Here is a 26,723-nt window from a genome sequence, read left to right as displayed (position 1 = left end):
TGCTGGCTTCCCTAGTATTGTGTACTGTCTTACCCTTCACCAAAGGTACCACTTATCTATTGTCTATTTAGTGTCCCCCACCCCTACCCCTCTCATCCCTCATAACCATCAAAGATTGTTTTTTTGTGTGTGTAAACCTTTTCATCAGTTTTTACAGTTGTTGTCTCATGCAGTATTTATCCTTTTGTGATTGACTTATTTCACTCAGCATAATGCCTTCCAGATTCATCCATGTTCTGAGATGTTTCACAGATTCATCATTGTTCTTTATCGTTGCATAATACTCCATTGTGTATATGTACCAGAGTTTGTTTATCCATTCATCTGTTGATGGATATCTAGGTTGTTTCCATCTTTTTGCTATTGTGAACAATGCTGCAGTGAACATGGGTGTGCATATGTCTATTCGTGTGATGGCTCTTAGTTCTCTAGGATACATTCCTAGGAGTGGGATTGCTGGATCATATGGTATTTCTATGTCTAGCTTTCTAAGGAAGTGCCATATCATTTTCCAAAAACAGTTGTATCATTTTGCATGCCCACCAGCAGTGTATAAGAGTTCCAATGTCCCCACAGCCTCTCCAACATTGGTTATTTCCAGTTTTTTTTTTGATTCGTGCCAGAAATGCCAGGGTGAGATGGTATCTCATTGTGGTTTTGATTTGCATTTCTCTAATGGCCAGTGATCGCAAGCATTTCCTTTTGTGTCTGTTGGCCACTCGAATGTCTTCTTTGGTGAAGTGTCTGTTCAATTCCTTTGCCCGTTTTTTAATTGGATTATTTGTCTTTTTGTTGCAGAGGTGTTGGATTTTCTTGTAGATTTTAGAGATTAGACCTTTGTCTGATTTGTAATGGCCACAATTTTTGCCCAGTCTGTAGGTTCTCTTTTTACTCTTTTGGTGAAGTCTTTTGATGAGCATAAGTGTTTAATTTTTAGAAGATCCCAGTTATCAAGCTTATCTTCTGGAGTTTGTGTGTTGTTGGTTATGGTTTGTATCCTGTTAATGCCGTGTATTAGGGCCTCTAGCATTGATCCTATTTTTTCTTCTGTGAACTTTATAGTTTTTGTCTTTATATTTAGGTCTTTGATCCATTTTGAATTAGTTTTTGTATATGGTGTGAGGTATGGGTCTTGTTTCATTTTTTTGCAGATGGTTATCCAATTTTGCCAGCACCATTTGTTGAAAAGACTGTCTGTTCCCCATTTGATGGACTTCGGGTCCTTGTTGAAGATCAGGTGACCGTAGGTGGATGGATTTACATCTGGGTTCTCAATTCTGTTCCATTGGTCAATGTATCTGTCGTTGTACCAGTACCAGGCTGTTTTGACTACCGTAGCCATGTAGTAGGTTTTGAGGTCAGGTAGTGCAAGTCCTCCTACTTTATTCTTCTTCTTCAAAGTGCTTTACTTATCCGGCACTACTTCCCTTTCCATATAAAGTTAATGATTAGTGTTTCCATCCCTTTAAAGAATGTTGTTGGTATTTAGATCGAGATTGCATTGTATTTGTAGATTGCTTTGGATAGAATTGTCATTTTCACAATGTTGAGTCTACCTATCCATGAGCATCGTATGCTTTTCCATTTATGTTGATCTCTTTTGGTTTCTTGCAGTAGTGTTTTGCAGTTTTCTTTGTATAGGTCTTTTACATCCCTGGTTAGATTTACTCCTAAGTTTTTTATTTTTTTAGGGGCTATTATAAATGGTATTGTTTTCCTGATTTCCTTTTCATCATGCTCTTTATTGGTGTATATGAATCCGACTGATTTTTGTATGTTTATCTTGTATCCTGCTACTCTGCTGAATCTTTCTATTAGTTCCAGTAGTTTTCTTATGGAGTCTTTTGCGTTTCCTCTGTATAGTATCATATCATTCACAAATAGGGACAGTTTAACTTCTTTATTACCAATTTGGATGCCCTTTATTTCTTTTTCTTGCCTTATTGGTCTAGCTACGAGTGGTGATAAAAGGCATGCTTGTCTTGTTCCTGTTCTCAGGGTGAATGTTTTCAGCCTCTCTCCATTAAGAATGATGTTGGCCGTTGGTTTTGCATAGTGCCCTTTATTATGTTGAGCGATTTCCCTCCTGTACCTAATTTACTGAGAGCTTTTATCAGGAATGAGTGTTGGACCTTGTCGAATGCCTTTTCTGCGTCAAATGAGATGATCATGTGATTATTTTCTTTCCTAAAAGTTGATTTTTACAAGTATCTAAATATTTGTGTACTAGGTTTATTTAATAAGTTGACCTCATCTCATTCTTACCCAAATTTTTAACTGACAACAAGAAACAGTTATTTGCTTCAACATCAGTGAATGAGTAATCCGACTCAACTAGTAGTTTATGGGATTATTCTTCTCACTGCTTTTCTTCCTAACAGCCTCACGTTTGCATTTCAGGTCGACCTCGATTGCAGCCAGAAAGTTGTAGTTTACGATCAAAGCTCCCAAGATGTTGCCTCTCTATCTTCAGATTGTTTTCTCTCTGTACTTCTGGGTAAACTGGAGAAGAGCTTCAACTCTGTTCACCTGCTTGCAGGTAAGGTTTGTGGTAGAATTCAAAGGACTCGGAATCTCACTGAGCTGTATGATGTATGAGTAAGGAGTACTTCACAATGAACTCTGAGTATAATAGATCATCACTAATCTGTGTTTATTGTGTAAAATGATTTGTTCTGTCGTTTTTGATTGACATAACTGTTCTATTTAACTTGAATACTGTCATTCTCCCACATTCTTCAGTATATTTTTGACTTAGGTCAAATGTCTGTTCACTTAGTTACCGTATTTATTAGCTAGAGGTACCACAGTCCCCATATAGATAGCTCAAGGCCATCTGCTTCTGTCTGGGTCTTTGCCATTCACCTCTGATCCAAGGACACTAATAAATGACCTACGTTTCAGCTCCTGCTGTCGATTGCCACTCTCTGTAGCAAGAACCAGACCAGTGTCAAAACTCTTATTAAACATTTATCATTAAAGTGGACTCCAGAGATAGGTCACCATTCTAGGACATTATGAACGATAAAGACAGAGAATATGTAGAATATATTTCTCCTAAATAATTAGGGGGACTATTTAAAAACTTACACACTTGAGTATTTTTATTTTTACAATAAAAAAATTAACTTCTCAACTTGCAGATGTTAAGCAACTAAATTATTTTATAAAGTCCATGGGAAGGACTAAATATTTTATATTTACTCTTGGGGGTGGCGTTGTGGGAGTTCCATCTCATGGAATTCCAGAGCAGAGTTTTTGTCCTTTGCTGCTCCCTGGTTTGCAGGTGTTATTAAAGCTGTTTTACTCACACTGGCTCACAGAGCAGGGAATACAGTTTGACAATGCAGAGTAACCTTTAACACAAAGCTGCTGTGTGAGGCAGCTTCTGCTGAGTGATGGACAAGAGTGCTTTTCAAAATGCAATCCTAAGAAAAACAAACCATTTATGGGGATTGTCATTTTCACACCTTCAGTAATTTGTTTCAAGGATGGTGCAGTGGACAAGATGTTTTTGGCAGTTGATTGTGAGAAGTGGGAGCGTTTCATGTGTAAGAGACTAGAATTAGTCCTACGTTGGTATGTTAACACCGTAAACTGCAAGCTTAGATAAGATCTGCACATCTCCTGTTGTCTCATCAGCTTTCATTTCCGTTCTCTAAGAACGACAATAGTCTCTAGCCTCTTTGACGTCATCTGTAGCCACAGCTCTGTTTCTGTGTGATCTCTCCATCAGTGTCCTTAAGAGAAGACTGCTCATCGTGGAATGTAGTTTTTAGAGTTCCATAACTGAGAATTATAGCAACAGGTTCTGTCTCTCTGATACTGAATTATGAAGGCACATTCTTTTACTGAGAGTGTAAACGCCCTAAATATAACACCCGTTGTTGTTAGAGCTCCGCTAACCCAAGTGGCGAAGTTTAGGAGCTCACTTCATGCTTATTGTAACCACTGTGAGGGAGTTTACCTTGGAATCCGATTAATGAGATCAGTGTTCTCCTGAAAAAAGTACACCAAAATGTGCTTCCTAACAAAGTGATTATCTACCCCGCTCTTACCTGAGACATTTTTTCCCAGTAGGGGCTCTGACTTGGCAGCTTAGGGAAGCAGGAATCCTCTTGGAGGAATGAATTCATTTCGAGTTTCTGGCAGAGATGTGTTAACTACTGGTGGTGCAATAGTTAAGCACGCAGCTGCTAACCGAAAGGTCAACGGTTTGAACCCACCAACGACTCCACAGGAGAAAAAACCTGGCAGTCTGCTTCCATAGAGATTATAGCCTAGGAAACCCTACGGGGCAGTTCTCCTGTGTCTTATAGGGTCACCATGAGTGGGAATCAACTCAACAGCAAACAGCAACAACAATAACACATGTCCTTCACAAGAGAGCACTGTTTTGCTCCATGGGAAAGTTTGTATCAATCACGTGTAGCTTTGGGAGGGGGGTAATCATTGGGCAGTAAGGACAAAAAGGACTCAAACTTAGTCTGATCAGCTGGATCAACCCCTAGGGATATGTGGTATGATGCACCAAACCAGAATACCCTAACATCCACACTTCAGAGGAAATGTTTCCGGGGCGTAAATGAAAGTCCACTGGGGCAGCACCATGAGCCTCGTTAAATGTATGGATGGCACCATATCCCCATCCACATCATCAGAATCCTGTATTTTTTTTAGCTTAGGCACTGGCTTTGGGGTCTAGATTGACTTGTTTGGGAGTTTCTGAGCAGCCAGAGCTCTTTCTGAGATCTAAGAGAGTTCTGCCTGGCTGAAAACCTCCTCCACCATCTGTAAGCCTCTGACCAGTTGGAACTTCTGTTGGTCAGTGAGTCTGTTCCTCAGAGAAGGCAGAAAGTTGGGGTAAGTGCTGGGGAAGGTAAGTTGTTGGTAGTCTGCTTCTTTGCCAAGGTCCAGCTGCTCAGAGGACGTGCCAGGATGTGGGATAGAAGGATATTTTGACAAATGTTTCTTGAATATATTGCTTGCAGGGAAATAACTGACCGTGGAAAAGCACAGTAGCTTCTCACAGGTGCTACAGAAAATTACAAGGTCGTTGGAGACTATTTCCAGTACAGACTGCCCCTGTTGCTTTCAGCAGTTAGAGATGTTTGTCAGCCTCATTGGGATGTTGCGATGTGCAGATATGGTACTAGAAAGACAATAATGTGGTTTCTTGGAGTAATTTCTCCTTCATTCTAGTTCTTTCAGCTACCCTGACATTTATTCAGGGAGAAAGCATCAGATATGTGAGATAGTTTTAGGGTCATTAGATATGGAAATGAAGAACTGTGGCCCAGATTCCACTCACATTCTCCCTGAGGAGAATAATGTTGAAGAAGGGAAACAAGAGGACCCCTCCCCAGAAGCCAATAGCTGCTTCCTAATAAGTATTTTCTTCTCGCAAGAGAGACCCAGACTTATGTGGAGAACCTAGTTACAAGGCCATAAAAAAGAAGGATTACTCAAGGAAGAGGATAGGATTTGGAGGAAGCTATACTGGAATGCAAAGGCATTTGACTTTGTGGATCATAACAAATTATGGATAACACTGCGAAGAATGAGAATTCCAGAACACTTAATTGTGCTCATGAGGAACTTGTACATAGATCAAGAGGCAGTTGTTCAAACAGAACAAGGGGATACTGCACGGTTTAAAAACGGGAAAGGTGTGCATCAGGGTTGTATCCTTTCACCATACATATTCTATCTGTGTGATGAGCAAATTACCCAAGAAGCTGGACTGTATGAAGAAGAACACCGCATCAGAATTGGAGGAAGACTCATTAACAATCTTCGATATGCAGATGACACACCTTGCTTGCTGAAAGCAAAGAGAACTTGAAGCACTTACTGATGAAGATCAAAGACTACACCATCAGTACGGATTACATCTCAACATAAAGAAAATAAAAATCCTCATAACTGGACCAATAAGTAACATCATGATAAATGGAGAAAAGATTGAAGTTGTCAAGGATTTCATTTTACTTGGATCTGCAATCAATGCCCATGGAAGCAACAGTCAAGAAATCAACTGACTTATTACATTGTACAAATCTGCTGCAAAAGATCTCTTTAAAGTGTTAAAAAGCATAGGTGTCACTTTGAGGACTAAGGTTTGCCTGACCCAAGCCATGGTGTTTTCATTCACCTCATATGTATGCAAAAGCTGGACTATGAATAAAGAAGAGTGAAGAAGAATTGATGCCATTGAATTATGGTGTTGGTGAAGGCTATTGAGTATACGTGGACTGCTGGAAGAAAAAACAAATCTGTCTTGGAAGAAGTACAGCCAGAATTCTCCTTAGAAGGGAGGATGGCCAGACTTCATCTCATGTACTTTGGACATGTTATCAGGAGGGAGAAGTCCCTGGAGAAGGACATCATGCTTGGTAAAGTAGAGAGTCAGCGAAAAAGAGGAAGACCCCTCAATGAGATGGATCGACACAGTGGCTGCAGCAGTGGGTTCAAACATAGCAACGATTGTGAGGACTGGGCAGTGTTTCATTCTGTTGTATGTAGGGTTGCTGTGAGTCGGAACCAACTCGCTAGCACCTAACAACAAGAACATATTAGAATGCTGTGGACGTACTTCTTTAATATGGAACAGTCCTGCTTTGGAATGGGGCTAGCCCAGTAAACTTCAGCTTCTACCAAATGAAAAGAGTTCTTTTTCTTTACTTTGACATCCAATGATCAGTGAGACCTGATTCCCAGCCTTCTGATCCTGAAACTTCTGGCCTGATCCTGCAATGAACTCTGCTGTTCTGGCCATATTTGGGGGCTGACTTGCCAGGGACCTTGATCCCTGCCTGGCCAACCTTCCCTTTCTCTAAGCCCAGTCAGTATTCTTAAGAAAATAATTACTTTGATAGTCATCTACTATCCTGTCACAAGTCTTTCATTACGATCTTAAAATCTTATTTAAACCTCATATTACTTGTCTTTTTTATGTGTTGGCCTTGACTCCCCTATTGGATTCTCTTCATCAAGGCTGAGGACTGTGTCTTGTTCATCTTTGTGTTCTCCACAAGGCCTACCACTTCTTAAGTTTTCAATAAATACTTGATATTTTTATAGATTAGTTTACATGTAGGTTTTGTATCATTTATATTTCATATGATTTATTTTATTAGTTTAGAATATAATTGAATTGTATTAAACAGAGATAACCTGAAAGCGTAAAAAAAATTTGGGATTGTGTTAAAATAAGTGCTTTGCAAAGTTTATTTGTGCAGATACAGCAAAGATAGCTACGGTTGGAAAAGTATCTAATATCAAAATGTTTTCATCCATTTGAATATATTTAAACATGATACTAAAAACTAATAAAAATACTGCTTCGATTAAACAATGCTAATTTGGTGTGGTCCTTAAATACAGAGCTTTGATAAAGAAAAGCTGACAGCTCTAGAAACCCAGCTCTACTCATAGGAAGATACAAATCCTTGAATCTGCGTGGATTGAGAACAGTGATTTAGGATGGGCTTTTGTAAGAGAGAAATGATGTAATTCCTATTTCGCTGGAAAAAAAAGTGTGGATTGCTAGTCATTTGAACAGAATCTAACCGTATTGAATTTTTTTCAGAGAAGTTTGTGTCATTGTTTTAAACAGATAAAGAGAATTAAAATTATAGAAAAATATTAACAGAGAATAAACTGTATTTTGAATTTCCAGTAGAAAGTCACAGATGTAGACTGGGAATGAACAATAAATAGATTATCTGGTGTAGAAATTACAGGAGAAGATAGAGCAAGAGGGAGGCAGCAGCCCTGCTCTATACCATGGCTAGGCCTTGCCCCTGCTGTTCCCCCTACAGAAGTAAAATTTAAGATTGAATGGTAGGGGAGAGTAGGGGATTGGGAGAGCCCAAAATTACAACTCTTTTTAGGGTTTGGTAATACCGTTGGATGCTACTGTAAACTTGATGTATTGGCAGAAGAAAAGAAACAGGGAAAAAAGAAAAGGATTAGAAAAGAGCTGTTGTTGTTAGGCGCTATTGAGTCAATTTTCGACTCCTAGCGACCCCATGTGTCCGAGTAAGACTGCCCCATAGGGTTTTCTTGGCTATAATCTTTATGGAAGCAGATGGCCAGGTCTTTCTCCCGCGGAGCCACTGGGTGGGTGCAAACCACCAACCTTTTGGTTAGCAGCCAAGGCCTAACCACTGCACCACCAGAAAAGAGAGCAGGGGTAAAACTAGCTAGGTTCAAGTGTTAAAGAATGCTATCTTAGCGTAGGATCCACGTCCTTCGGCGCTTTCAGGGGCATCTGGTTGAGTCGGTGCCATCCCCAGCACCCATTCCTTAGTTGGTCTGTGTCTGCACTGAGGCAGTCATCCGGTTAAGCTGGAAAGAACAATGGCCTAGGGGCCAAAACTGTAGCCATGTTTTTTGTCTCTCTTACTCACTGTCTCGGTGACTGTATAAGTCATTTAACCTGAGTTATCTTAGTTTTCTTCAGCTCTTAAAAAAGGATAGTAACTCTTGCCCAATTGTAAGGCTCATACTGGATAATGTATGTGGAATCTCTATACCAATGGTCTTTTTTTTTTTAACTATTTATTATCATTCTGAGGAGCCCTGGTCAGTGGTTAAGTGCTCAGCAGCTAACCGAAAGGTTGATGATCTGAACCTACCAGCCACTCCACAGGAGAAAGATGTGGCCAGTCTGCTTCCATAAAGATTACAGCCTTGGAAACCCTACGGGGCAGTTCCACTCTGTTCTATAGGATCGCTATGAGTTGGAACCAACTCGATAGTAATGGGTTTGGTTTGGTTGGGCTATTATCAATATGAGTTAGAAAACAAGATAGCTAGTTGCTAACATTGACTTATTGATCAACTTTTTTGGTCTTGTTAACCTTCAGAAAACTAGTTGTCTTTAAAAAATAAACTTGTTTCTCGGCCTTTACTTATTCACTGTGTATCACTTCATTCTACTTGCCCTTGTCTGTTATATTTCTAAGAGTGCCAGATTGGAAATAAATATAAGGTAAAAAATTGCTAAATTTGGACTTTTATGTCTGTACAGAAAAGAGAATAAATGGGTTAATTTAGTTCAAATAAAGATCAACCAACAGATGAAAAATACGGTTTTATTATTTTTTTCTTTATTCCCATTATTATAGTTCTGTGTAAAAGCAGAAGGGATCTACAGTAGTTGATTAATTCTGCAGCACTCATTTCTGTGCTGTGATGAGGCACAGGATAACCCTACAGCAAAGAACCATAAGTGAATCATAGAGTTCAGCCCTTTCATTTACAAATGAGGAAATAACAGTTGAGTGACTCTTCCAAGTTCTTACTGTTTTAGCTGGAACACTTAGCCCAAGGCCCACAGGGCAGGTAATTCCAGAGTCTTCTGGAATTTCATCAGGAGTCTGGATTGAGAATCAAGGGTACTCATTTCCGATCAGGCGTATTCGGAAAGGCTCTTTTTGGGTAGCTCTTTCTCGGCGTCTTCGTGGCGATCAGAGTCATGGTCTTACTTCATATTTTTTGGAATGAAGCAGCCTACAAAGATATAAACCTGCAGCCGTACAGTCAACTCCAACTCATCGACCACATGGAGCTACCCAGAGGGTTTCCAAGGCTGCAGATCGACGGAAGCGAACTGCCACATCTGTTAAACCGCCAACCTTTTGGTTAGCAGCTGAGTGCTTAACCACTGCACCATCAGGGATCCTTTATAAAAATATACTGTATATAAAAAATTAAAAGCATTAAATTATTTCTTCTGGGATGGGGGGATCATCATGTAAAAAGTCTTACTACTTTGTTCTATGCTGAAGTATACCCCTGGATAATGATAAAAGGCAGCATTTATTAAGCACATACTATGTTCTAGGTGCTTTGCTAAGGGCTTTTATAAACACTGGAGCCCAGGTGGCGCAGTGGTTAAGAGCTCTGCTGCTAACCAAAAGGTAGGCAGTTCGAATTCACCAGCTGCTTCTTGGAAAGCGTATGGGGCAGTTCTGCTCTGTCCTATCGGGTAGCTAAGAATCGGAATCGACTCGACGGCAACGTGTTTTTGTAAACATTTAGTCTCTGAGCTCAGCTAAGGTCTTAGATTAATGTTTGCTATGAGTTAGATTTGCTAGGGTAGTTAAAGCTATGAATGAATAAAAATGTACTCAACTCTTTACACATTTTCTAGATTTAGCCAATAGTTCTGTGTAATAAATACATGGCTTTGGCTTAATGGACTCAATTATTGTCCTTCCTAATGGAAATATAGTAGAACCTTGATCTTCCTGGTTGCAGTTTTTGCTGCCTGTAATATTGTTGTTATCAGTTCTATTAAAAATCCAGTTTTGCATTTCTTCTTTCTTTTGTCTAGAGAAAGGAAATCTTCAATCACTCCATTAAAAATCCTGTAGTATTTGGTAAAAGAGATGAAAACTATTGGATTTCAGTAAAAGTACTACAGTTACTCAGGCACTGTCTCAGTTATCTAGTGCTGCTATAACAGAAATACCACAAGTGGATGCTTTAACAAAGAGAAGTTTATTCTTTCACAGTCCAGTAGGCTACAAGTCCAAATTCAGGACGCCGGCTCAAGGGGAAGGCTTTCTCTCTGCGTTGGCTCTGGAAGAAGTTATTGTCATCAGTCTTCCCCTAGGTCTGGGAGCATCTCAGCATAGGAACCTCAGGTCCAAAGGATGTACTCCGCTCCCAGCACTGCTTTCTTGGTGGTTCGAGGTCCCCAACTCTCTGCTTGCTTCCCTTTCCTTTTATCTCTTGTAAGATAAAAGGTGGTGCAGGCCACACCTTAGGGAAACTCCCTTTACATTGGATCAGGGATGTGACCTTAGTAAGGGTATTACAATCCCACCCTAATCCTCTTTAACATAAAATTACAATCACAAAATGGAGGACAACCGCACAATACTGGGAATCCTGGCCTAGCCAAATTGATACACACATTTTTTGGGGGACATAATTCAATCCATGACAGGCTTCGTTGGCTGTTTTTGTGTCTAAAAAGCTACAGTCACTGAAAACAAACTAAAAATAGGTGCTGTTTTGCCCACTGTTTGCCATGTATTTGCTGGCTCGGCTTCTGAGCCTCAGTTGGTATGAGGTTATCCAAATTCACTCATCTTTTCTCCAGTTGCTGCATCCCAGTATGATAAGCCAGTTTATGTCACTTCCCAGCTCTCAGTGGCTAAGATACAATGCCTGAGGCTGTGTCTTTTTGAAAACCTGACCTGACTAAAGCTAGTTCCTCAGTTCTTCATCCTGACGGTCCCTACAAGCCAAACAGAAGTACCCTAGATGACAGCGGGGATATCAGTCTTCTCTTACCCCGGTCGTGTCATCCATATGCTCTGGAGAAATGCCAGCTCCAGGTGACTTCTTCAGCTTTTTCAGTCAGCCTCTCTGTATGTAATGGGCACTTCTGTGGCTGGGCTCTGGGCTGGGCTCTGGGTGCAGGGGGTACCAGAAAAGTAAAAGGCTTGGCCCTGCCTTAGAGAACCTTAATTTGAGGTTATATGCCTGCAGTGGATGAAACAAAGAGAAGCATATGATATGTGCTGAACTGTGTGACAGAGTGATAAGGGGTGATTCAGTATAGTCTGCACAAGTTGGAGAAGACTTGATTACAGAAGTGGAATTTTAAGGAAACCTTGAAGGGTAAGTAACATTTGGGCAGGGAGGGTCCTTGGCATTCTAACTGCAGGGAAGAAACATGAATAAAAATGCCAAGAATGAACATAGATTTTGGGGGCAGTGAGGAGACTGGAGTGGATTTTTTTGTGAATGAAGGGAATTAGGAATGGGAAATGGGAGTTGAGAGGGAATGAGATCAAATTATGCAAGTCCTTCAAACCAGAAAGACGAATTTGTACTTGACTGTGGTGGGTATTGTGAGCCCTGGAGATGTGGCTACAATGCCATCATCCCTGGATTACCAGGTCTTTCTCCTGACCTCTCAGATTTGTCTGCTTTTCTCCTCTTCTGCTACCAACTAAAGCAAGCAGTATGCTCTCTCCCTCAGATGGCTCCACCAACCCCTCATCCCTGGAATTACCAGGTCTTTCTCCTGACCTCAGATTTGTCTGCTCTTCTCTTCTGCTACCATCTAAAGCAAGCAGTATCCTCTCTCCCTCAGATGGCTCCACCAACCCCTTAACTGGTCTCAGAGCCTCCCTCTTGCTACCCTCCAGTTCATTGCTCATACTGTAGCCACAGTTGTATTTTTAATGTAATCCAGATTATATCACTCCCTAGTTTAAAATGCGTCAATGCCCTTAGGATAAATTCCAAACTCGTTAACTGACTCACAAGGCACTGCAGTGGTTGGCTCCTGCCCACCTCTCTCACTTTATCCAGTGTCATTTTAAGTCCTCAGTTTTTTGTTTCAGCTCCTCCAGCCTTATTTCAGTTCCCCTAAATGTACAGTGTCATGCTCTCTTGGCCTCTCAGAGGGACTTTGTCCTCTGCCTTGGGGTCCCCTATACTTCCCTACTCACCTGCGTATCTCCTGCTGGTTTCAGTGTAGTTGTTAAGCCTTCGCTAGCTACCGGGCAAAGTTGGTTTTCTCTGTTGTACACACTTGCATAGCAGCCTCCTTTTCTTGACCGTCTACCGCAATTAGTTAATTATTTGTCTAGTTATTTGGTTAAAGTTTGTCCCACTAAAACGTCAGTTCCACGCAGTCAGGGCTTCTGTCTTACCGCCATGTGTCCCCATTACCTGGCACTATATCCAGCTCACGGTAGGTGCTCATTCAATGCTTTTTTTGAACGAACGTGTGAATTCCAGTGTTCTCTAGTGTTGTATGGTTACCTGAACAGGTATGTCTTTTTTCCTCACTGCTCCATGAAGTCTTCTTGGCCAAAGAGGAGGACTGTTGATAGAGTGGGATACACACATGGTCTTGTGGGAGAGCCAGCTACCAGACAGAGTAGAACGCTTTGAGCTTCACTTAGAAAGGCCTGAGAAATGAGCTGTGTGATGATTCATGGGCAGTTTGCAAATGAGTCAAACCTGAGTCTTAGTAGTCATTCTCCAGAAACCAGACTAGGATTTCTTTTTCTTGCTGACTCAGAGTTACCACCGATTGATAATCTCACTTCATTGTGCGCTTAGATGATCACTGTAGACACATCCAGCTGTCATCGTCATTTGGGGTAGAATATAGTTGGTGTCTAATTGGTTTCCTAAGGGATGTGCCCCTGATTCCCTGAGCCATGGAGGTATTACTGGACTCTCCAGACCATGTATGGGTATCAGGGAAATTGTTTTCTCTTTCTCTCATGTAAAGTCCCCTGGATATGGCAGAAGCACAGTGAAGATTTAATGTTGCTCTTGGATGACCAGGCGGCATTTGCCAATTCTACCTTTCTTCTTTTAATAGCAAGAGAATGTTTTCTTGCCCTGTGCCTCCCCTCTCACCCTGAAAATCTTCTGGGGCATTGTGGTCTAGGAATAGGAAGCAGGCCTGTGCCCCCACCCATACCAACATAGCTTTTGGCTTTGCATGGATTCAGGAAATCCTTCTGAACTCTAAAAATATACAAGACTTATGTCCATCAACACTCTTCATTGTAACAAAGAAGGATTTAATAAACATTTATTGAATTCTAATTATGTGCCAGGCACTGTGCTAAATGCTGAGAGGGTTTACAAAGGAATAAAAGACATAATTCTTATCCACAAGCAGTTCACGGTGTGTTATAGCTGGAGAAGTAAGACCAGCCACAGCACATGCACGCAAAGATAATTCACAGTTACCAGGGCGATGGTAGATGCTTACTGCCGAAGGATTGGTGTTTTATAGAAGTTCTAAGATGGTAAGACTGCATTTAGGTATACTGGTCAGGGAAGATTTTTTTTTTTTAAATGTAGCAGAATAGAACTGAATCTGCCAGAGAGCATGTCCCATAGCAAGGAAAGAGTGTAATGTGAAACTTCTATTTCAGTGGTGAGTGTGTATAGGTGTTCAGAGGGTTTTGATGTAAAATGTATTTTGTTGGTCATGGTCAAAAATTCTTGGAATACGCTGTAGAAGAAGTGTGACTTGTGCTTGCCTGTGGTTTGGAAGGAAATATAAAGTGGATTGGAAAGACTCAAGTAGCAAAGGTCCAGAGATGGGAAAGTACAAGGTGTGTTAGGAAAACAATAAGAAGACCAGTTTGCTTGGGTACAGGTAGGGTGGTGGGGGACATCAGGCCAGACAGTAGGTTAGGACTGGATTGTGAAGGGTGTTAAATGTCTGACTAAGAACTTTGGGAGGGAAAAAAAAAAACTATGTGCGGCATTGGTGATTCAGTGGTAGAATTCTGGCCTTCCATGAGAGAGACCTGAGTTCGATTCCTGGCCAGGGCACCTCATGCACAGCTACCACCTGTCTGTCAGTGGTGTCCTGTGTGTTGCTATGATGCTGAACAGGTTTCAGTGGAGCTACCAGACGAAGACGGACTAGGAAGAAAGGCCTGACAATCTACTTCTGAAAACCGGCCATTGAAACTCCTGTGGGTCACAGTAGTCTGGTCTGCACCCCACCGTGGGGATGGCCCAGGACCAGGCCGTGTTTTCTTCTGTAGTGCACGAGGTCATCATGAGTTAGGACGGACTCAAAGGCAACTAACGAAAACAATGGAGAGCCCTGGGTTTTATTCTGTGGCTATTTGGGAGCAGAGAGTGACATCAGAAACTTTATTTTAGGATGCTTAGCCTGGCAGCAGGGTGGAAAAGGGCTGGAAAAAGGACAAATGGGTCAGAGAGAGCTGGTACTGAATTTATTTAAGTGTGAGTTGCAGAGGTCCTGGACCAGGGTGGTGGCAGGAGAATGGAAAGGCTGGGTCAGATAGAAGAGACATTATGGAGGAAAAACCATTATGTTGATGTGTCAACTGAATGTTGTTGAGATATGACCCAGAGGATTCCGCTAACATGAACGGGATGCCAAATGAAAAAGAAGATTTTTGGCTTTGGATGTATTTTAAAAGTGTCAATAGGTCTTTCAAGTGAAAATGTCCAAAGAGGGTTAAAAATGTTATATTGGAGTTTGGGACATCATGCTTAAAAATACAAGCCTGGAAATCTTCCATTTTCAGGTGAAAATGAGCAAATGTTCTCTTTAATAACCTCTTCTTTCCATGCTGATGGACATTGAGTCCTTCTAAATCCTTCCTACTCAGAAGTTCTAGGATACTGTTTGCTTGGCGGTTGTCTTCATATCTTAAAGTCACCAGTGGGCCAGTCAGGGTTGCCTCTGTGAATCTGGCTACCTACTCACCAAAAAAACCACACCCACTGCCATCGAGTTGATTCCAACTCATAGCGACCCTATAGGACACAGTAGAACTGCCCCATAGGTTTCCAAGGAGTGCTGGGTGGATTCAAACTGCCAACCTTTTGGTTAGCAGCCGTAGCTCTTAACCACTGCTCCACCAGGGTTTCCACCGACTCACAGAGCTTGTTAATTTTACTCAGCCAAGTGGTGGATTCTGGCCATATTCCTTTTAATTGGTTATTCTGGTTGCATTCTTTAGAACAATGTTTGTTTGTTTGAGGACACTTATTAAGAGTCCTGACTGTGTGTGTTTGTTTTAAGAGGAGGAGTTTCTGGGTATGGTTATGTATTGTCAGTTTGAAAGATTGGTAAAATAGCTGTCACCCTACGTCTTCTGAGAACTCTTTCTTAAATCCTATGCCTGGATTTTGCCAGTTGAATTGATTCAGATAATGTTAGCCTGAGGAATTATAAGGTAATTAGAATAATAATATAATGAGACATACTGAATCAGAAGAAATTAAATTACAATTTGCATTATTTTAGTATTTAGCGATTTGTATGCTAGTGCTTTGAAAGTTCTTAATTTATTTGTGCTTGTGATCATTGTGTTAATCCCAAAATTAGATTAGATGGAACTTCCTACTTCCTGAGTGTGCCAGGTGATAGAGTTGTTTTATATAGAGTGAGCTTTTTTGGAGGTTTATAAAACAAGACAATTTATAAGACAAGTTTTATGAGATGTAGGCTCTTGCCAGCTTCTTGAAGGGTCTCCAGAGAGAAACCCCTGTCTGTCCACTTCCTCTTGGTCTATGCGCCAACCCAGTCAGTTCAGACTAAAGCATAAAAGAATTATTCTCAAGAGCAATTAAAATACTTTACTATGAAATATACATTTTGAGTACTTTCAGTTTTTAATATTTAGGTTCTCTCCTTTGTGCAAGAGTAAAGCAACAGATTTTATTTTCAGTATGGAGAATAAGAACTGTTCTTTATAGGTACAGGTATACTCTACTTAAATCCTTTGTATACATTCTAAAATAAGTAAATGAAGGGGTTGCGTTTATATCACAAAAAAGAAGTCTTTGTTTTACAAAAAGATTAAATTGCATGAGAACTATATTTAAAAAGTGTCTGAACCACTTGAAACTATATATTGTGCAGAGATTTCATTTACAAAACCTGAATTTGCACATTACCTTTTAGAAAAAAAAATCTTCTATAAATTAGGGCTTTGTATCAATACTGTTTTTGTAGATAGCCATGGAATCCATTCACAGTATGCTTCTACGCTGGGCAGCTCTATTAGTTGATAAATCTCTAATGACTTGCTATGTATTTGATCTGAATCCTAAGTGGAAAAGTCCTCTATCTCTTTTCAGGGAACCATCTTTAAAGTAATGGAATTGGCATTTACCTGTAGTTTGACTAAAAAAAAAAAGGATCCATTTTTAGAACTCGGGACTTAAAAAAATTTAATGTCACTTAAGTTGTAAAGTGCTGCTTTTGTTTATTATGTAAATATCCTATTATTTTAAGGAAGTACATGGTGATAAATACCTGGTTGCAAGGGTCCAAGGGTCCCTAGGAAGAGAAATGAGTGACTAAATGGAATTGGTTAATAGAGTTGTGTCATGGATTGAATTGTGTCCCCCAAAAATACGTGTAAATTTGGCTGGGCCATGATTCCTCTTAAACAAAAAACTAAAAACTCATTGCCGTCAAGCCGATTCCAACTCATAGTGACCCTATAGGACAGAATAGAAATGCCCCATACGGTTTCAAAGGAGCAGTTGATGGATTCAAACTGCTGACTTTTTTGGTTAGCAGCTGTAGCTCTTAAGTGCTGCGCCACCGGGGTATGTAATTATCCTCCATTTTGTGATATGTAACTATCTTCCCAAAATCCTCACAACGGCACCAATAAGCAGCATCATGATAAATGGAGAAGTATTGAAGTTGTCAAGGATTTCGTTTTACTCGAATCCACAACCAACGCCCATGGAAACAGCAATTAAGAAACCAAATGATTTATTGCATTGGGCAAATCTGCTGTAAAAGACCTCTTTTAAAGTGTTGAAAAACAAAGATGTCACTTAGAGGACTAAGGTGCGCCTGACCCAAGCCATGGTGTTTTCAGGCACCTCATATGCATGTGAAAGCCAGAGTATGAATAAGAAAGACCATAGAAGAATTGACTCATTTGAATTATGGTTTTTGTAAAGAATATTGAATATACTATGGACCGCCAGAAGAATAAGTCTGTTCTGGAAAAAGTACAGCCAGAGTGCTCCTTGGAAGCCAGGATGGTAAGACTTTGTCTCACATACTCTGGACATGTTATCACGAGGGACCAGTCTCTGGAGAAGGATATCATGCTTGGTAAGGTAGAGGGTCAGTGAAAAAGAGGAAGACCCTCAACGAGATGGATTGACATAGTGGCTGCAACAGTGGGCTCCAACGTAGCAATGATTGTGGGGATAGTGCAGGACTGGGCAGTGTTTTGGTCTCTTGTACGTAGGGTTGCTATGAGTTGGAATCAACTCGACAGCACCTAACAACAACAACAATCCTTCATTTTATATGTTGTGAATCCTGATACCTCTATGAGGTGGAATTAGGGTGGGGTGTACCTTGAGTCATACCACACCCTTAGTCAAGTCACACCCTTCCCTGAGTGACACATTTTGTCTTACAAGAGATAAAGGAGAGAGAAGCGAGCAGAGAGGAGAAGGACCTCATACCGCCAAGAAAGAAGAGCCGCAAGTGGAGTGCATCCTTTGGACCCATGCAGAGAACCTCCTAGACTCAGGGCAAGATTGATGCCAAGACACACGGAGATCTCCAAGGAATGCCGGGCCCACAGATGTTGAAAGGAAACAAGGACTTTCCCCTAGAGCCAACAGAGAAAGCCTTCCCCTAGGGCTGGTACCCTGAATTCTGACCACTGGCCTCCTAAACTGAGAGAATAAATTTGTTTGTTAAAGCCATCCACTTGTGGTACTTCTGTTATAGCAGCACTAGATAACTAAGACAATTTGTTATGTGTATTTTATTTTACTTGACAGATTTCCCCCCACCCCCAAAATGGAATGGTGATTCACATTAGCTTTTATAAAAAATGGATTTATGATTGGAATTGTAAAGGAGGTGCTCTTAAGGGAAGCAGTATCTATCTCTTGACAGAATTAGAATAAAATAATAAATAAATTTTGAATGCCTTTGAAGCAACACTGCATGTTTTCTCTATCTAAATTGATATATATGTTTTTATGTATAAGCATGCATTCTTTGGTTGGATTTGTGGAAGACGAACAAACAGAAACATGGATTTTAGCACTGCAGTCTGCCTGTCTGTCCATCCAGGTTCTGTAGGGGTCAAGAATGTATGTGTCTGTCTGCCTGTCTCCCCATTCCCTTTTTTCTGCAGGCCGACTGTGTGTGTATGTGTGTCTTCTTAAATAACTGATACAGCTGCTCTTAGATTCAGGTCTATGGTAGGGAAGCACATGTAGGTTACTACTACTTTCTGTTTTCTGCAGTTCCAGCATAAAACCGAGGGACAAAAGAAACTTAGCAAGGGTGGACAGTGACTCAGATCCTTGAACAACTTTAAAAAATATTTTTCAACTTTTTGAAAAAGCCTATCAGTTTTTCAGTACTGCCCTTCACAGTAAACAAAGGATAACGAACAGATGTTATGTCTGCTTCTGATGGACTCTAACTCGGAGTCTGTGGGACAACAGAGTTATGACAAGGGCAGATAAGATTATTCGTTATCTTGCATAAATGAATTGTACTTTTCTCATGTAGATCCATTTTGTAAGAGAAGCTAGCAAAGGAAGAGGGACATTTTAGACGTATTTCGAAACTGAGTTGCTGGTGAGGCCACACATAGTTTTTAAAGTGTTCAGGGAAACAGGCAGTGTCTCATCTGTTGTTAATTAATGAAACTGGGGTCACTAGAGTACAAGAATGAATGAAAGGTCATTGAATGGAAAAACTGTCAATGAAGGAGGATGTCAAGAGAGTGAAACATTGTCATAGATTAAGATCAGGGAAAATGTACTCTTTGGCGGAGGTGGTGTTTTCTGGAAGTGTCAAGAGTCATAGTTTGGGACATTTCAAGCCAGACCAAGCACAGAAATGAATGCTCTAATTCCAACGAAACTTGTTAGATATTTTAAAGCTGTTCTGGGTTTGTGCTGGATATGAGTTCAACAGATTTCTAAAAAGAAGTTTCATTTTGTTTTATAATGTGTTATTGTTTTGTGTTGTGTTTTATCTTTGCTTCCTTTTTGTGTTGATGCTGACCAGTGGGCGGTCTCATTTATCTCTGTTCTCTGTCTTAGAATTTTCTAGTGCCACATTTGCACTTTTGAGGTCCACCGAAGTTAAGTGATTTCGGATCACTGTTCTTGTTAATGATCGGGCTGGACCTTGAACAGCCCAGGCTGACGGACTCAGTTTATGATCGTAGAATCAGAGTTGTATCCCCTCTGAAAGCTGTCCTGTGGAGAATGGTGTCGGAGCCCTCGAGGCGTAGCTTCAGCTTCCCTGCGGGTGTGTCATCAGTGAACAAAGCAGTGACCGTATTTACATTTCAGTTAGTTCCTCTGTACACTGGCCTACTGGCTTCACGTGAAGTGTATTTAAAGAGTCTCATATATCTGGTTATGTCAGACCTTCCCTTTCCTTGCCCTCATTGAAGTTTTGAACTGTAAATCTTTGGGAAAGCAAGGCTTTTCCATTAGTTTGGAGAAGGCCATGGCATTTTTAGCCTGGTGTTGAGACCTAGCAGGGCACTGCTGGTGAAGCCAGGACCCCATAGATAGCAGCAAGGCTGTGTCCGCATCCAAGGGAGACTTGAAGTTATTCGATGGTATTTACAGAAGGGGTGTAACACCACACTGAGAACACCGTCTCTAGAGCCAGCCTCGCTGGCCTCACATCCTGGCTCTGCCAGCTATTACACTGTTTGTCTCTGAGCCTCCATTTCCTCTTCTGTAAAATGGGAATAATAATAGTTCCTCTCTCACTGGATAGTTGAGCAGGTTGGCTAAATACTTGTAAAGTGCTTGAGAGTAATACTTCACACACAGTAAGCGTCCACTGTCTTCTAGTTACGATTACTTATCAATTGAAAATGGAATTCAAGTGGAGTTCTTTTGGATTGTGTCTGGTTTTTTGTTCTCTGAGTCCGTTTACCACCGATTCATTTTGTTGTATTTAAATGAGAAACCATCCTGTGAACTGTTTTTGAGCCAGAACAGAAAAAACACGAAAACGGTTCTTTAGAGAAACACCAGAACCAAGGAAGATTTAAAAACAAACAGAAACCCAAACCAGTTGCTGTCGAGTCAATTCCGACTCATGGCGACTTCATGTATAACAGAGTAGAGCTGCTCCATAGGGTTTTCTTGGATGTAATTGCCAGGCCTTTCTCACATGGTGTTGCTAGATGGGATTGAACCACCACCAACCTTTAGATCAGCAGTTGAATGCAAACCGTTGGCACCACACAGATAAACTCATGCAATTATATAATAAGCAAAACAGTGCCTGTTGTTATGTTGCGTAGGTATAAGATAGGCAGAGAATGATGACACTCTTCAACATTTATTGCTACAAGAACTATGTTGGGAAAACCTCACTTTAAATAATTGTATTATCCAACCAGAGAAACTGAAAAGGAACAAATCACTAAAAGAAACAAATTTATAAATCCTGAAGAGTGGTACTCACTCATATACATAATACATATACTGATTTTGGCTGGCCCCTTTTTTTGAGATTGTTTCAGAGTTTTGGGATTGTCTCAGAGTCGTAGGAATTCTAATCTCTCTTTCAGTAGCTGCAATGGCACTAGTATAGCATTTCCTTAAGCAATCGATAAATTTGAGGGGGAGAAAAGGGATGTGGACTTTCATAGTCAAATAAGTTTAGGAGATGCTTTTCAGAGCCTTTGATATACTAATTCAGCTGTGACTCTCCTAGGGAGATAGGATATGTGATATTTTTCTTACTTTCTGGACCAATATCTCATCTGTCAAATTCTTGGAGAACGCTAGTGCTCTGGAGTACACTTTGGGAAATGTTCCTTAGAAGCATTGCTTTTTCCCTTTGTGTCTCTGGTGAGTAATCCCAATGAGGTGCAGCTAAACACTTAGCTGCAAGTCAAGAGTGGAAGAAGGCCTCCCAGACGAGGCTGGGTCTTGAATGTATGATCACTATAATGAAATAATAATTGCTGATACCTGTTGAGTGCTTTACCATGTGCTAGGCACAGATGCTTTAGACGTATTAACTAGTTTAATTCTCTCAACAACTGTATGAGGCAGGTGCAATCATTATCCTCATTTTATAGATGAGGAAACTCAGAGGGAGAGGGATTCAGTAACTTGCTAAAGATTAGACAGCTAGAAAGTGGTGGAGCCAGGATAGGAACTCAGGCACAAGAGCCTATGCTCTTAATTTCTCTGCTGTACAACCAGGGGGTTTTGTGTGTGTGGTATATGTGCTGTGGTATGTATGCGTGCATGCACGGGGTTGGGGTATTCCTGGATGAGAGGACAACACGGAAGTGTGAAATAACACTGCGTTTTGTGCAGCTGGAGGTCATGTTTGGAAACGGTAAGAAGTAAAACCACGTTCAGGTACAGATACTGGAGAGCCTCATCTATCCTACAAGAATTTGGGATTTATACAGTAGGACCCCCTATTCTGTCAGATTGCATGAAGAACTTTAGTAAGCATACAGTGCTTATGAGTAAAACTAGTGTAGACACCCTTACAGAGGCAGGTTGGGGGCTAGGAGCGCACACTTCTACACTGTGCAGATAGCACAGCTGTCACCGACTTCCTGTCATCATAGCTTGCTCTGTGGTGGAACCTGTACTGAGCAGAGACAGGAGACGCCAGAGTCCAGCTGAATTACACTTGAGATGAACATAGTACATAGGAGGTGTGTAACGGATGACTCCCCTCTTATCTCCCTTCACTTCTGCAGTTTTTGTGGGCATATTTTATATGCTTCTGTAAGTTGGGGAGAAAGCTAACAGAATGTAACTCAAGGAGATAGAGATAAATACTTAATGAGTATTAGGGTCTTGTTTAAGGTTTAATTAAAGAGATACAAATGGGGCCGCACTGTTTTATGAGAAGACTCAATCTGTTAACTGTGTGTGTGTGTGTGTTTAAAATTTAATGGTAATAAAATCACACAAATATTCCCTGTAATCCAATTCTCTTTGGTCCCTGAGTTTGGATTTAGTGAGCAGTGAGGGTTTGGATAACAAGGGATTTATCGGACAAATTATCAATATTTAGGTTCCTGAGTTTGGATTTGGATAGCAAGGAATACTTGGATTGGAAAACCCGTTTTTCTTTTCTCAAAGAAGTTGAAAATGCCTTTGTGGCTAGATAGATTTCTCTTCAGTCAGTGGTGGCAAGACTGTGACTTCATGAAAGTCATAGAACAGATCATCCTAAGGACTGGAAAAGACTGAGTTCTTTTAATTCTCAGTCTTGCCACAAGGCTTTCATGTACCCTAAGCAATTGGGGTCTGTCAGCACTTTCCATAATTACCACTGATTCCTGGGAAGACCCCGGGAGTCAGTGGTAATTATAGGAACCTTGGCTAACTGCCCCGGGGAATCCCAAGGAACTTGATAATAGAGAATATTGTAAGAGTAGGGGTAAGTATGTTGGTTATACCTTGGTGGGGGAGGGGTGGAGACCTGTATAGTAGGAAGAGTTAAAGTTAATTCTAGAAACAATTTTTAACTTGGTCAGTTTTACTTTGAAGAGGTAACTTCTGCCTCTCCCAGTTCACATTTTTTATATCCCCGTTTTGCTTTTGTGAATAATTGTCTCAGCTTGATTACTTGCGGCTGACTCTAGTGACTTTCAGTCCTCTTTGCATTTCCTCCTGGTTCCACAAAGAAAGAAAAGTGCACACAGGGCCTGGGAGCTGGGGAGCGGGGAGCAGTGTTACAGGGTATATGAAGACAGAGAGAGTGTTCGATAAAGAGAAGAATCATTTTAAGCGCCTTCATATCCCCATGGCAGTCCTGCAAGCCAGGACTCAATGTTGGATTACATGTCACATTTAGCAGTCAGCAGCTGGAGAAAGGAACACACAAGCCGTGGTATCCACTCGCATCTGTGGGATTTGGTTTTTCTTTTTGAAACAGTTTTGAGTTGAGTGGTTCACAGAAGGCAGATTTTATCTTTGTGCATGGCCTAATTTTATAGTATATTTGATGACTCCAATGTTTATCCTTAGGTGGGTTTGCTGAGTTCTCCCGTTGTTTCCCTGGCCTCTGTGAAGGAAAATCCACTTTAGTCCCTACCTGCATTTCTCAGCCCTGCCTACCTGTTGCCAACATTGGGCCAACCCGAATTCTTCCCAATCTTTATCTTGGCTGCCAGCGAGATGTCCTCAACAAGGTGGGTGCTTTGAAAATATCCTTCTTTGCAGGGTTTATTGTTAGCAGCTGGAGAAACCACTATTGCCCGTGAACTGTCACTTCAGACACACCCCAGCCCCAGAAAGAAGTACACCTTCTCAGCGTGACTCCACAGTTAATGGTTGCATCATATTTGAGAGTGTTATTTTGTTTGATGCTATTTACTGCTCACAGGAAACCTATTGTCATATTTGCTTGGTCCTCATAGGTCCACGGGACCTGGGATAGGACAGTTCTCATAAGTGGAGTCTTATTTTCTTAGGGTATTAATTGTTCAGTTATAATAGTTGGGTGCACTCAAGAAGTGTGTATACTTCTCTAGGCTAATATTTCCTGAATTATTTCATATTTAAAAAATGTATTTATTTGCGGCAGCTCACTAGAAAGGCCTGGATTGAAGAAGGTCCTCATGGTGTTTGCAGGGTTGGAGGAGGCAGTAATAAGCTGATGAGGACAAGGGCTAAAGTTATGAGCTGCAGGCCTCCTGTGCCTAAAGCTAGTTGGAGCAGTTGAGTTGAGAAAGAGGGAGGAGCATGGATTTTGCTAGAAAGAACGTGGGTCCTTCTGAACAAGATGTGCCCTAAAAGCAGAGGAACACATTAGATTCAGACATATAATAAATACTACAAGCTTAACAACAATAGTAGAGCTAAAATCTGTCTGACTCCACAGCTTATATGCTCTTAGCCAGCGGTGCTATGAAACAGTGCCTTTATTGCCTGAAAAAGGGAAGTGTCTCTGAAAACCTTTGATTTGCATCACCGTTGATGGAAGAAACAATCACAGATCTTAATTTACTAGTGCTGCTTTGCTATATGAAGGGCAGTACCTTAACGGTTTCTTGTTGAGTAACTTCTTTCCTGGAAAAATTGGACTGACTGTAAACTAAGCTTCTAGACTGGCTTCCTTTAGCATGTGGAAAGCAAGGCTTTCCAGGAGTTTAAAAAATACCCTGTCACTGGGCAGCAATGAGGCATTCCTTTTTTGTTCTTAAAACTCCTGCCTCTTCAAAATTTTACCTCAACACTATGTTGTTCATATGTCTCTGCTTATTGGGAGATCTGCCTATTTGAGATTTGATAGCTTATGCTTGTGCTCAGCCTTTCTGGCAGGGTCACAATGCCTTTGAGCATGTGATTATTATTCCTTTTCTTTTAGAGATAAGCAAACTATGTCACAGAAGGCAAAATTAATTTCCTCAAGTCACGTGCATCCCTGAGGCAGCGCTGGAGTTGCTTTATTTAATCCCCAGACTGGGGGGGGAGAGAGAAAATTCCTAGTTAAGGATGCTGTTCGGAATTACTCCAGTAAAACTTAACCAGTCAGCCAGCAGGTGATTCCACAAGTAACAGATCATTTTTGTTACTTTCAACATTAAATAAATGGGCACATTCATTTTGCTATACACGTTCTCCAGTTTCAACAAGAATGTTGGTTAACAACTGTATAAGAGCCCACAAAGTGACAGCAGTTAAGGAGTTGAGGATGGGAAAAAAGGGTGGTTGTCTATTTTGAATTGACTCCTAAACTAGAAAGACCCAGGGTATATACATAGATACATTGAGAAGAAACGTTAGTAGGGGGCAGAATGGGGGTATGGAGGCTCATGGGAAACAGCGCTTGGGCAAGAGCTCAGGGAGGGGTTACAGAAGACTTAACCAGTGGTTGGTCTAACCAGATGGTGAGAAAGAAGAAGGCACTGATAGACTGGACAGCTTTGAAAGTGGTGAACAGAAATTTATATTTGGCCTCTAGATTCATTTGTTGGCAAGAGCCTTAGTGCTGAAGAGGATTTTAGAGATCATTTAGTCAGCCTCCTTCGTTTGATAAATGAGGACCGATATTCCAGGAATGTTAAATGACTTCCTCAAGGTTACCCAGCTGATGAGTTTTAGAGCCAGATTTGCCTCTTCTTTCATAGATAGTATAAACTGACTGGCCTTCCTGCTCAACTCCCTGATTTAAACTTTCCAGGAGAAATAATATGCTTGAAGATACCCAGATATCCTTTTGAAGATACCCAAAGATGAAGATTTTGTACTCTGCCTAATAGTACATTTCTTTTTATTAAAATCCAGAAGCTGAAGTCTTTAAAAACAGCAACCACTGTTTTTTTTTTTTTTTTCTACAGAAGGTGCCACCGAAATAATGTTAAAAGCACGTGTCACAGAAGCTTTACAGGATCAAATATTTATTATTTAAAATGCTTGTTGTTGTTGTTGTGTGCTATGGAATTGATTCCAGCTCAAGGCGTAGAACTGCCCCATAGGTTTTCCTAGGCTGTGATCTTTACAGGAGCAGATCGCCAGGTCTTTTCCGTGGAGCCACTGGGTGGGTTCAAACCTCTGACCTTTCGATTAGCAGCTGAGTGCTTAACCATTTCATCACTGGGGCTCCTTATTTAAAATGCTAGGCTCTTTATGTTAATCGCATTTCACCCCCATAGTAGAATTAGGAGGTAGGTTGGTGCTGAGATGTTAAGTCGCTTGCCCAAGATCATGTAGCTAGGAAGTGGTTGACTTCACAGCTAGTCAGTGGCGGAGCTCATATTCAAACCCAGGCTGCTCTGAGTTCACGTCCTGTGTGTATGTAACACTGGAAATACCCATCTTCTGGAAAGTGGAACTCTTTAAAGCAGACTGTTATGAAGGACTGACAGATCAGAACATCTATTGGTTCACAACTGAGATTTTCTTTCCTTGTTCTTTCACAGCATGTTCTACACCAGCACTGTCCAATAGAAATACAAGCCACATACACAATTTAAAATTTTCCAGTAGCATTATTAAAAAAGTAAAAGAAACAGGTGAGATTAATTTGAATAACATTTTTTATTAAACCCAATAGATCTAAAATATAAGCATTTCAACATGTAATCAGTATAAAAGATTGTTGAGATATTTCACATTCTTTTTTTTTTTTTTTACACTAAGTCTTTGGAATCCTATGTGTATTTTAGACTTTGGCACAGCTCAGTTTAGCCAGGCCACACTTCACATGC

At 40.8% G+C, this 26,723-nt stretch overlaps 1 protein-coding gene across 1 annotated transcript in view; it reads left to right on the top strand.

The window, feature by feature from the left end:
• DUSP16 (dual specificity phosphatase 16) overlaps positions 1 to 26,723 on the top strand; it is a 94,719-nt gene that overhangs the window by 49,297 nt on the left and 18,699 nt on the right. The window contains exons 3-4 of the mRNA XM_004387322.2: positions 2,401 to 2,539; positions 23,539 to 23,702. Of these exons, the coding sequence (XP_004387379.1) occupies positions 2,401 to 2,539; positions 23,539 to 23,702 (303 nt within the window). The remainder of the gene's footprint in view (positions 1 to 2,400; positions 2,540 to 23,538; positions 23,703 to 26,723) is intronic.

This window comes from Trichechus manatus, unplaced genomic scaffold (genome assembly GCF_000243295.1).
Source record: "Trichechus manatus latirostris isolate Lorelei unplaced genomic scaffold, TriManLat1.0 scaffold00184, whole genome shotgun sequence".
In the NCBI taxonomy this organism is placed as follows: Eukaryota; Metazoa; Chordata; class Mammalia; order Sirenia; family Trichechidae; genus Trichechus; species Trichechus manatus.
This window is presented reverse-complemented; position numbering and strand designations above follow the sequence as displayed.